The sequence below is a fragment of the Pyxicephalus adspersus genome, chromosome 6 (assembly GCF_032062135.1).
Source record: "Pyxicephalus adspersus chromosome 6, UCB_Pads_2.0, whole genome shotgun sequence".
NCBI lineage: Eukaryota > Metazoa > Chordata > Amphibia > Anura > Pyxicephalidae > Pyxicephalus > Pyxicephalus adspersus.
In genome coordinates this window covers 99,434,419-99,446,938 of record NC_092863.1, presented here as the reverse complement: position 1 = coordinate 99,446,938, position 12,520 = coordinate 99,434,419, and the positions used below count along the sequence as shown (strand labels likewise).

The following is a 12,520-nucleotide window of genomic DNA, read 5'->3' as shown; positions in this document are numbered from 1 at the left end:
AGAAATGAAACGGAAAGAAAGGACAGTCATGGTGCGTTGGTGCCGTGGAGCCAGACGCAGGACAGTAATAGAGAAAATATGCACTCTTGTAATCTGAGGTTTCACTTAAACCCCTCTGAGCCTTCCACAGCTCTGCTCTTCTGCGCTCAATCCTTTGGCACTGAACAAGTTTTATTATATTAGGGGATGAGCTTTGTATAACACTGTGCAGATGTACCCAGTTCTAAAGCTTCGGCACAGCATCCACGACCCCCCACAACGCCGGAAAAAGTAATTGCGTTATTAACATATTGTCGATTGGACTCGGGAGCTTGGGAAGCAGCTTGAAGTCTGCATCTGCTTTTCTGATATAGCAACCCAGTGAAAGCAGAGCTAGAACTAAGCCCGCTTATTCTTCTTGCGGTAGGTTCATTCTCGCCGCTTTAGTCTTACATCTGTTCCAAGGACTTCCTGTGGCTTTTTGATAGTCACGTGGTTGGAACGGCAGACAGTCTGAGAAGCATTTGGAGTGTCTCGTTTTTTTGTACCTCTGTCCAAACCGCTGACTTATCCTTCTGCTTTTAGCTCACGCAATGTTCTGCTCTGCCTGCCGATAGTGCATTGTTTTTCTTGTTTGGCTTTTTTTTTTATATTATCTCTGGGTTGCAAAAGAAAAAAATCAGATCCAACTGGAAGAGGCAAGCGGAGTCATCAAAGCTGGATTCTTATAAAGTTTATACACTTACCAGAGGCAAAACTTCCTCATCATAGAAAGTAGCAAAGAAAAAGGAGACGTCAATCAGAGAGTGGTACATTTTGTGCAGAAGATATTTCACATGTTTTCTATGTCCTGTCAAAATGTTCCACTTGACGTTTAGCCATAGGGGGCCTGTTTCACAAAAAAGCTGCTTCTCCTTGTGTAAAAGCCCAGCTGAACTTTTATTTTTAATTATCAAATAACACTCCAGGTACTTAAAAACAGCTACAGCTAGAAAGCCGCTACAGTCTGGGTAGAAAAGACTGGGCCCTGCTAGCATGCAGCAAAGAAGCTGTGTAGAAGCAGAGGTTTCTTTGCAGAGGTCTCACACACAAGGCAGAGGTGAGTCGATAGCTCTGCATTCAGCAAAGCTAATGTTTTCTCTTGATTAATGAGCTCTTGCTTACACTCATGTGAGCTGTGACTGCTAAGAAAACTTACATAATACCCATTTTCCTTATTTTATTACTGATGCATGTAAACTCCAAAACTCTAGGCAAAACTAAAAAAAAAAAAACAAGATAAATATCCAAAAGCTCAACAGTTTTCTAGCCTGATTGGGTTGTTTGGTAGAAGAAACATTGTACTTCGTTTTGCATGGAGCACACCCCTGAAATTTGCCAGATGGAAAAAAATAAAACCATGGGTCAGGATGGTCCAACTTCATGGTGCATGCATGGGAGTTTATGACAGACGGACATATCGGAGAAGGGAGGAGCTTCTAGGAAGAAAAGGTGCTTCCATAAAGATGGCACTGACAGCTGTGGAGCAGCAAAGAAATGCAAAGCTCTCACTTTGCACAAAAAAACTAGGGTAAGGATGGTCCAACTCCCCTTGGTGCATGCATGTGAGTTCATTACAGAGTGCCCTTTTAAAGAAAGAAGAGCTTCCATAAATATGGCACCGTTTTGGAGCAGCAAACAAGTGTAAAGCTGTCACTGGGGTAACATGGAAGCCATCACCTCCCTCCATGTCCAGTTTTATTTCCACTTTAACATAAACCCGCTGGATGCTCTGCATCTTCCACTAATTACCTCCCCACTAATAAAAAGCATATAGTTCAACCAGGTGAACAAATAATAGGCAAAAATGTAAGTAAGGGAAATGGGAAAGGAGGTTCTGGGCAACCACCGCATTGATATTGCATCTACAATCTAACCAGTGGGAAGCCTGAAGCCTCTGCCAATGTTTAAGGTAGTTAAATGTAGTTATTGTCCTGTGCCCACCCAAATAAATGACATTTCACTTTAAAATAATGAACAGACTCTTTTATTTACCTAAATCTGTCATCACTTCATGTGCTGGGACTTTTACTATGTCCTCTGCAGAAAAAGTTCCTTTATAGGATATTGGTGTTGTCTCTGTGACATGAACACTTTTAAAAGTCTGTCTAGCAGCAGGGTCCTCAATGATTTCACAAGGAGGTTGTCATTTAACAGCACCGACAAGAAACATAAATGTTAGATGAGCAAAAGAGAGCATCAGAATTCATGTCTTTTAAAAAGCTGGTGAATTTATGGGAAGGAGAGGTGGATGGGAGGTTTAGCTTTGCTTTAAACATTTTTTGTAAGAAATGCACATATGGCAACAAAGGTAAAAGTTCTATAGTAAAGTACAGCACTCATTCCAGGTCAGTCATATATTGATCTGCCTGGAAGGATGTCGGGGGACCACTGCTAGGTTTTTGGCCAAGAAGATCATGATCATTCATATCTAGCGTGTGTACATAGTCAAAGACATGATCCTTACAAAAGCGGCTTAGGTGGTCCAAAATGGATTTTCCCAACTACCACTTGAGTTTTCCTGACACCATGTTTGCTTTATGCATCAACATACCAGGGGTCGCTGGGAAGATCCTGGCTTTGCCCAGAAAAAAAGAGAGTCAGAGTTATGAAATAACACATTTATTTAACTTTTTCCCCACTGAGACTGATGTACTTGGTACAGCGCAGTTGCAGCTTTTCTAGACCGTTCAAATAAAAGTCCTTTGGTTGGGCCGCAAACCAGCTCTCCGCAGCATCTTTGACGTCAGAAATGTCCTCAAAACGTTGTCCCTTCAGGTGTTTCTTCAAATTCGGGAGCAGATAATAGTCCGAAGTGGCCAGGTCAGGTGAGTGGGGGGATGGTGGACCAGTTGGAAACCCATAGTGTTCAATTTGGCAGCCACAACGTTGGACGTGAGCGCAGGTACATTGTCCTGCAAAAAAAAGGATCCCTTTGGTCAGCTTTCCATAGCGTTTTGTCCTAATTGCCTCCTTCGGCTGGTCCAGGAGGTTAGCATAATACTGTCGGGTGATACTAGAGCCCTGAGGTAGGTAGTCCACCAACAGAATACCATTTTTGTCCCAGAAAACGGACGCCATGGCTTTTTTGGACGATTTCTGTGATTGGAACTTCTTCTGCCAATTTCTGGGTTCTGAACTTTTGCGGCCGCCAGGACCCGCTGTGGCACCTGTCTTTTGACTGTTCCCTGGGTTCAGGATCATAAATGTGGAGCCAGGTTTCATCCTCAGTCACTAACCTAGCCAAAAAGTCGTCTGCAGCTTCAAAATGGACCTTCACATTTATTTCGCTATGAAAAGGCAGATTTGTAAAATTTGTGAGTATTATTTAAAAAGTACATTTTAAGTATGTTACAATAATAACAAGACGCACGCATGTGCGTAACATACACAATCATTTCCCTTTAAAAACACCTGTGACAGCATTCAGTCTGCTAATGAGTTTGCTCCTGTGTGTCTCCATATTGATGCCGTTCCTGAAGTTAGGCACACCCCGCACCTCTCTTGTCTCACGACACACGCAGACACTGCTGCCCTTCACTCACCAACCACTTCAAACTGCTGGCCGAGACTTGTGAGGTTTTTTAGCTGCAGGTTACAGATCCTGAGCTTAGTGGATTGGCACCGGGTTAAAAGAGCCTTTCATTCAAGGACTGCTCCTTCCAATCTGCCTGTGATCAAACGCTATTACCTTTTACCATTTGACAGCGCGCTTGAGGTGAGCTTAATACTTGGCTGAGGCCGTTTCCACATCACTAGGACTCTGTAACCAAACCTCTTAGCTCTACTTCATCAACGTCGCTGGCCATTATCACAGGCTTCCAAGCTGCCCTGTCAGTCTGATACAAAAAAGCCACTTTGTTCTTCCTGCAATATCGACATCTTTTTGGGTTGAATGAAGAAAATAAAGTATCGGTGTATGTTGAGCAAAATTCTTGAAAAGACGTTCAGCACATGTGTACAATAAATGCCCATTTCCCATATAAAAATAATGGAAAATACTTGTAAGAAATCCAATGGTCCCCCCGACATTTGTAGTGAGTCAACAACACTGCCACCTCTGCACTGAAATCCCAGGAAGTGCAGTCAGCCTTCCCTAAATTCTTCTCTGTTGGACTACAGAACAGCTACCCTTTTGAGGAAGGGTTTGATGACCGGCTGGGGAAGGGCAGAAAACACTACATGGGATTTCAGTGCAGCAGGGTCAATGTTGTCAGCTTGCTACTTTTTTTATAGGATTTGGATGCATTGCACACTTAAAATTATGTGCAATTTTTTTATCTTAAGACTTTTTCTACGTTTTCCCGAACAATCCCATATGAAATTGGGTGGTTCTTAGCTGTGGGGAAGGGGTGGGGGATCTCTATTATATTTGATTCCTGAAGAAGAGCCATTGTCGCATTGTTCTGAATGGCTGGCTCTCATATCATGTCGGCTGTACCTTCTCTGACAATACAGTATTCTACTGAGACGCATCACTCAACAAGGCTATGATAGCGCCATTGTCTAGGCTGGGAGTTTTCATGATCTGCGTATTGAATTACCTTCCAGTGTTTGTAGTGTAGGTGGTAAACAGCTATAGCTGGGACCTATTAGAGCAATCATCACACATTAACCAGTCCTCCCAGCTCTCTCCTATTCACTGAACACCTTTCATATTACACAATGCTTTATTTTCCCTTTTTTCTGCAAGCACTGTCGGCTCAATAGATTTCAAAGACTTTCATCCATTGTTTCTGGATGTAAGGACAATTTTCTCTTATCAAAAGTAAAAGACATAAGCCTGTGATCTGTAGACTGGATGAGATGAGTCGGGGTGATTGAACCTCAGATACACACACCTGCTTTCTACACTCGAGATACCTTCTGTATCCATTGTTCCTGACCTATTAAAACTGTATAATGCAGAACTGCCGAGAACACATTAAAAGTGTATTGTGCTATGGATATTATACCTTTGGTTAAAGTATTTAAATATATTTTTGGGTTAGGATAAGAGTTCAATATGTTCACGTCTGAAAGACCCAACAGGAGTTAGGAGGAAATCTCCAAGTGAGAGGATATCCCATAGACTGGTGTCCCCAGAAGATTTCCTTCTGGAGACAATTGAAAAATTTTGGTTTTGCCAACATTTTCTCCATTGGGGTTTAAAGGTCACAAGCAAATGTAGAAGAGAGTGATTCTGACCTGACAGGAATCCTAACCCTTTTTCTTAAATTTGATCAACATTCCACCCAAATAGGGACCATCATATTTAAAAAAAAAATTTATTGATTTAATATTTTGTCTAATTGATCGAATTACTGTATTGATGTTTTTTTCTCAAATCTGCTATAGCTTTCTAATCTCTCTGAAGCCTATTGGCAACATTTTTGCCCGTGTTACTACCACATGGCCATTTTATGGGATCTGTACATAAAGAAAGGATTGTAGGATGGTTATCTCTTTCTCAAAATACGGTAAATAGAATGCCAAGCCCTAGATTCATAAACATATAAAGAGAATAGTAACATCAGGGTTCTTTTGTTGGCAAAAGTTAAACAAATAAATGGTCCATACTTCGATGCTCCTGGTGGGGTTTTGAACTCGGTGCTATATACTTTACTCCTGTGATACAATTAAGGTTTGTCGGTCCCATGAAGGGGTATAATATATATAGGGCAAATGAGAAGGATCATTGGTCTCAGTTCCCGATGCGTTTTGCCATTTAGGCTTCCTCAGGGGAAGGTGAAACGCATTACAGCAGAATGCCAATGTATGTATATTTGTATACGCTGGATAATTTAGCAGAGAGGTGATCTTCGAAAAAAAAAATAGACCTAGGGCACAGGAGAATCAGTTCTGTAATTAGTAGCTTAACTGGAGCTAATTCTAAAAACTTAAAGCAGAGATCCAGGCTATGTAGCACCCTTAAGCTGGGTAATTGTATCGCAGGTGTAAAGTGTTTACTAAAACCAAACCAGGGGTAGTGGGGTTTGCACCATTTATTTGTTTAACTGTAGTTCTTCTATTTGTTGTTTCACTTGATGAGTAATCGTACAATATATTTTTGCCAACAAAAAAAAGCCTGCTGTTAGTATTCTATCTTATATATACAATTATATACATACAAATTTTATGGGATGATTGAAGTTTGCATTCTGTGTTTTGTCAAAATCATGGCAGCCACCAGTGGAGACAACAGTAATGAAACAGTACTGGTCATTGGCGTTGGGTTGTTTAGTAAGCTGGCATTATGAATCCTTGGAGACAGTTGTAAGAATCCTTTATTGACGCTAGATTTCCATGAGGGATCGTCTAAGCCGACAAAAATATGGCATCTGTATGACCCTTAAGCTATTGACTCCTTACAATGCCATTTCTGTACATCACCACTTTCCTACAACTAAAGTTATATATTTCAGGTCAACCCATGATGGGCCTCTCCCACATGCTGTCCTCCAATATTCATGGAGGTGTTACCTTTACCTTTTTTGTCTTGTTTTTATACATTCCACAATAATGTTTTTGTTTCTTGCAGAAATTTCCCGAGCTGAAGTTTAAGTATGTGGAAGAGGAGCAGCCCGAGGAATTTTTCATCCCCTACGTCTGGTCCTTAGTATATAATTCTGCAGTCGGATTGTACTGGAACCCCCAGGACATTCAGCTCTTCACCATGGATTCCGGCTGATCTGCTTGCGGCAGACAGACATAGCTCTTTATCTGATGGAGTGAGAGAAATAAAGACCTTCCACTGCTCTGCTCCCCTCCACCAAAACCTCTATAACGTGTGGAAACCTCTGAAGGCCACCATGCTTGTGGAGTTATGTCCTAAGGTTGTACGCAGTGTGTGACTGTTTATAATGCTTCCGTCAAGGGTGCTCACATCACAACCAACCTACCCATTTCCTTTCTCTCCTTTTCCTTTATTATAATTGATGGTTGATGCAGATAAATATATTTTTATTTCAGTGGAAGAGGGGAAGTATTTTAAACCTATCTATTTAGTTTACTTTGGGTTAATAAAGCTGTGAAATGAATGGCTTGCATGTTGGCAATATTTCCTACTTTCCAAATAGAAGTAAAACTGGTCTTTTCATTTTTTTAGACAGGGTGCAGCTACATATTTTTTCCTTCAATGTAGTTATCAGCTATGCCCGACTTTGCCTTTCAGAGGGTCTGATGAATCCAGCGTCCCATTGGGGGCATCATGGGCACGGCTACAAGTGAACCTGTGATTTCAAGAAAAGCAACAAGTTCACTCTAGCTCCTCACACACATGCAAAAATGCACATTTCTATATGAAAATGTATGTAAAAAAAAAAAAACATTATATATTTGCTAAAACCAAATGACCCTTAGGTTTAAAACATGGTAGTTGCAATTTTTGTATGGCACACGGTATTGTATATTAAGGTCATCTTCAGACTGGCCATGAGGTTACTGTGCGGTTAGCGCTTCCTCATGCCAGTGAACTGCCTTTGGGGAGACAAGGCTACATGCAGCTCCTATTCACAGCAGCCCTATAGAGAATAAATGGGAGCGACAGTGAGTGGTTCTGGTACTGCTCACTGCCGCTCCCATTTATTCTTTATTATTATTAAATGGGAGCGGCAGTGAGCAGTACCAGAACCACTCACTGCCCCCCTGCTGTCAAATGTGCAGATGATGGTTCTTTAGGAACCGTCATTGCAGTACTTGTGACCAAGCGAGATCCCTCAATCCTGAGACAAGTCGCAACCTACCCTAAATCTATTTTCTTTTGTTTCAGTAAAAATACATTTATTATTTGTGCACTCAAATACAATGATGTCTCTGCATTTTCCGCAAATTCTAAAATGCCATGCTGAGTCAAGTAAGTAGATGCAAATTATGTCAACACAGAGTTGTTCTAGATAATAATTTAGAAATTTTTGCAGCGTATCAGTGTGGAGGTAATTGCAATAAATGTCCAACTATGCAGAGGGCCAGGTACATACATCAGGGGTATCATTGATCCCAATATCTCCTATACTCCAACCACATCAAATATAGACTGTGCACTGGGATCTGACGGCTCTGACCCTGGGTTCATTCATTAGAGGGGGAGTTTCCACTCGTCCCTGCTCTGAAAGTAGAGATAGAGGTCCTGGTCTTACATTGGGGTGTCAGGTTATTACATTTTCTGAGCTATAGGACATTAGCTGCCCAAATGGCTTCCCTAAATAAGGCTCTCAATGAATTTGTTTATATCCTATTATTGCTGCACTACAATTCTTATTGCAGGTGCAGTAAAGGGATCAAATCCCAGCAGCAGATCATAGATAATCTCTTTTTTGCACTGGCTGTAAGCAGAATAGGCATTAAGGGTCTAATTGACTCCTTAGGCCTCCCTAAAGAGTACCTGTCCCTTCCATTACATAGGTGATCTTATCAGTCCTTTGTGACAGTAATAAAATGAAGGTTACATTCACCTGTTGCTAATCCTGTGATTTCTTAGCTGTTTGGCTTTAACAGCACAACACAGCTGCTTTTTAGATTTATATTTTTCGTTCTGTATATTTACTGGAAAATTCAGAGACTATATTGTGTTTGTGTTCACTTAAAGCTGAACACTGGTCAGCTTAAAAATGAAATGGGGGTGCCCCATTCCCCATCCATATATATAATGGATATAATGATCCATTTAGCCTAGGGGGTGTAATAGGATGTCTTCACGCTTTTTTTGCTGCCAGCTCTGTTAGTGAATATTCTTCCGAAGCCACAATTCTTCGCTGGTCTTGTCACCGCTTCTCTTCCTGATCAAATGAACAAGTAGACACAACTGGTCTTGCATCAGCATGTTAAGCCCCTGCTCATATTCCAGGCCAGCATCTCCTGCATTCAGTATCCTGTTAGGGGCATCATAGAAATGGCTACAAGTGAACTTGTGATTTGCCCATTCAAGGAACACAAGTTCACTCATACTGATGCTGAATCAGCATGTTAAGCACCCTATCATATTCCAGGCCAGGAGAAAAAGTCCTGTGTGTGATAAGGTAAATATTGCTTTCTATTAGTTTCCCCCTAGACAAAACAAACATTATATCCTTACTTTTAAGGCAAATTAATTTTTTGACCTGGTAGCCTGCACCCTTTATTGTAGATGCTTCTTTTTTCTGCCCATTGCTGCAGAACAATTTGTCAGATGAAACCTTGTAAAATGCCCATTACATCTGTGTGTGGGAGAGCATGCATCGCATCGTACTTCACCCCCATTATACAGTTCTATGGTAATGAGTGGCCAGTTTACTTTGTCTGGAATGAACAATTTACAGTTTTTCTTTAATGTGGAAGCCTGAGTTTTGTGAACTTTTAGTAGTAACAGAGAGTTTCTTACTGTACTGCTTCCTATGCATCTTCACAACTGCAGCTGCCATCCTGGGCTGTGTCTACCCTGACAAGGTAAAGATGCCTGTGATGTCAGATGTACATCCAAGCCAAGGTGTGTTGGATCCTGATTGCCCAGGCTTCCCTAAATTTGTCCTCCTGACTTCATGGATAGACTCCCTTTATCTCACTGCCCTGTCTGATCGATGGTCCCCTTGGCAAGTCTCTGTCTGCCCCTAACAGCATGAAATTGTGGCCAGATCTGGTTAATCTCCAGGTCCAAACTGCCTAGGTCCATCTGTCAATCGTAATGAACTGTACAGAACTTTTTCCCAAATTATTATTTTAGATTAGATTAGATTTTTCATTTCACGTATTCTTCTAATTGAGTTATGGTACTGCATATTATTATTATAAATGTTTTTATGTTACTTATAATCATTGGAAGTGTGGTTTATGTATGTACGTTTTATTTATTTTCATGGGGAGTCCATAATGCAGCATGGCGTGCATATATGCATTTATTTTCAGGATTTCTGATGCTCTGTGATTTGGTAATAATGCTCCAAAATACATTAACCATGGCTAGGTTGATAGAGGTTTAAATCAGACCTCTAATCTCAAGAAAACATCTGCATTGTGACTGCCATCCTTAGTGATAGGAAGACTAAGAAAGATCTGTGATACTTAAGTGCCTTGGCATTGGTCACTTACAACACAAAGGTTGGTCCTCACACAAAGGGGGATAATTGCAATAAAGTAGAGTTGGTAATAGCAAGCCTTGCTCCTGAATTTGAGATTCTCTTGCAAGAATTAGTTTCTGCACTGTTTTTGGGTGATAGCCATCCTACATGGTCAGAGGCTTTCCATAATACACAGAGGGAGTTATCCATCATCCAATTTTGTCATGCTGTCTTAATGGTGGCAACACTTTAGTACAAATCAGATGGCATTTTGCTTTGTAATTGGCCACTTAAGAGCACAGAAAGAGCGGTGCTTATGTAGTGCCAAAATAGTTGGGAAAAAGTTTGTGGACACCTGACCATCATACCTGTACATGTTGGTCATCCCATTCCAATCCCATTGCCATCAATATGGAATGGTCCTTGCTTCTACATGTAGAACATCCTCCACTGTTCCAGGAAGGCTTTTCATAGTTCGTCTGTTGGAATTTGTTGCAATTCTGCCAAAAGAGCATTAGGGAGATTAGCACTGATGTTGGATGAAAAGACCTGGCTTACTATTGATATTTTAATTCATCACAAAGGTGTTCAGTAGGGTTGAGGTCAGGGCGCTCTGTACCTCCATACCCCATTACCTAATGGCTTTATGAGTTGGCCTTGTATACAGGGGTACAGCCATGCCATGAAGTTCCTTCTCCAAACTGTTGTTAATGTTGCAAGTGCACAGTTGTCTAAAATCTACAGCAACCATGTCTTTTAGTAAAAAACACCAACTGAATTATCTGAAGGGAAGTCCACAAACTTTTGACCCATTGGCATACTTGTGAAGTCACATTTTGTCCTCTATTAAGCCAGATGCCACTAAAGAAAGTCTTTTTAATTTGGACTCGTGTTTGACAACGAATAGTTCGTCTAAAGAGATTTCTTGTCCACTGTGGTAGAGCATTGTTTGCAGTAAGAAAAATTGGTTCAAGTTCATTATATTTCTGCACATAGTGATACAATTGTAACTTACCAACTTAATGTTGGTGATGACAAAGCATTATGGGAAAGGCATGTTTATTAAACTGAGAAGAGAATGATCCCTGAAAGCTTGTCCCGTCCAGACATTCTTACCTCTTATGTTCATCCCAGTGAATTATGGGAGTTTGAAAGGAAGAATTCTCCCATCAATGGAGAGCGAGAAATAGATGCAAATGTCCCACTCTTGGCCATTAGGATTTAGGACAGTTGCCCTCGTTGTGATCCCTGCATTATAAAGATAGAAATTGGTGGCCTTCGTGTTTTTGTTTGCTTTAGATATGGAAACCCTTCTATGGCCACTATGACCATTTTCATGCACCGAATGAAGTGTTGACTATTTATTTTGGTCAGTTTCCTTGCCTGTCTTTACCATCATCGTGCTTTTTTTTCATGATAAGGACGAGATTGTAATTTTTGTTTTATATGCTTTCATGGACTGAAGTGTCCGCTTTATTTTATTGTTGAATGATGTTCAGCCCTCAGCAAGCACAACATATATACTGCTAAGGTCTAATGATATCCAATGATATCCAATATTCTGCATCCAAAGAGAATCATCCCCTATGTTGTGAGCACTGCCACCTCTGTTAATGTTACAAATACAAGTCAGGTTTACTCTGTAAAATATAATAAAGTTATATTTCCAAACCCTGGTCTGTCTCATGTGTTTGGTGAAATTGCGTACGTGATGGAAGTCGGCCAATATGGATGAATAGGAAACGTCTCTGAGAACATGAAGTTGTGATGCTCATATTGTAATATTCTTGGTGGAGATTGTTAGGTTGTGATCTTTTAGAGGACACCACTCTATTTTGTTTTTATTTTAAATATTTTAGGCGGTGGTGGTCATCCCACATAGTATACTGGGCCTTATTTGTAGTCCCTGACATCCTAAAAGAGCCACACATAATTAGTGTATACCATTCCACAGAAAATGGTCAAGGACTAGACATACTACAGTAGCTGGTCAGGGACTGCTGATGTGCTACAGGAAATGGTCCAGCTCTGCAGACCTATTTCCACTACACCACTTCCAGGTGTGGTTGGAGATTAGGGACCTGCTACAGGAGGTGGGCAAAGCCTGCAAAAATGCTGCAGGTGGGGTTGGAAAGATGCTACAACTGTGAATGAAGAATAGGGATATGCCACAAGAGATGGTTAAAGACTACAGATGGTGCGGGAGTTGTTGAGTAGTGACATATTAAGAGAGATAGTCAAAGCCTGCAAACATGCTACAGGTATGGTTGGAGAATAGGGACTTGCTACAGGCAAGGTGTGAGACTAAGGATTGCTACAGCAGATGGTCAAAGATTGCAACATGGTACAGGGTGTGGATGTAAAATATAGGTATTATGCTAGAGATTGTTAAAGTCTCCAGACATGCTACATAAGATGGTCCAATACTACAGACATGCTACAGGTATGGTTGGAGAATAGGGACATGCTGCAGAAGATAATTAGGGACTTGA

At 40.9% G+C, this 12,520-nt stretch overlaps 1 protein-coding gene across 2 annotated transcripts in view; it reads left to right on the top strand.

Annotated features, from left to right (window-relative positions):
- The window catches only part of DYM (dymeclin), a 213,763-nt gene extending 202,059 nt beyond the window's left edge, over nt 1-11,704 (top strand). For both annotated transcript variants that reach the window (XM_072416728.1, XM_072416729.1), the window contains one exon: nt 6,539-11,704. In XM_072416728.1, the coding sequence (XP_072272829.1) occupies nt 6,539-6,688 (150 nt within the window). In that variant the 3' untranslated portion in view covers nt 6,689-11,704. The remainder of the gene's footprint in view (nt 1-6,538) is intronic.
- Nucleotides 11,705-12,520: the final 816 nt, after the last annotated feature.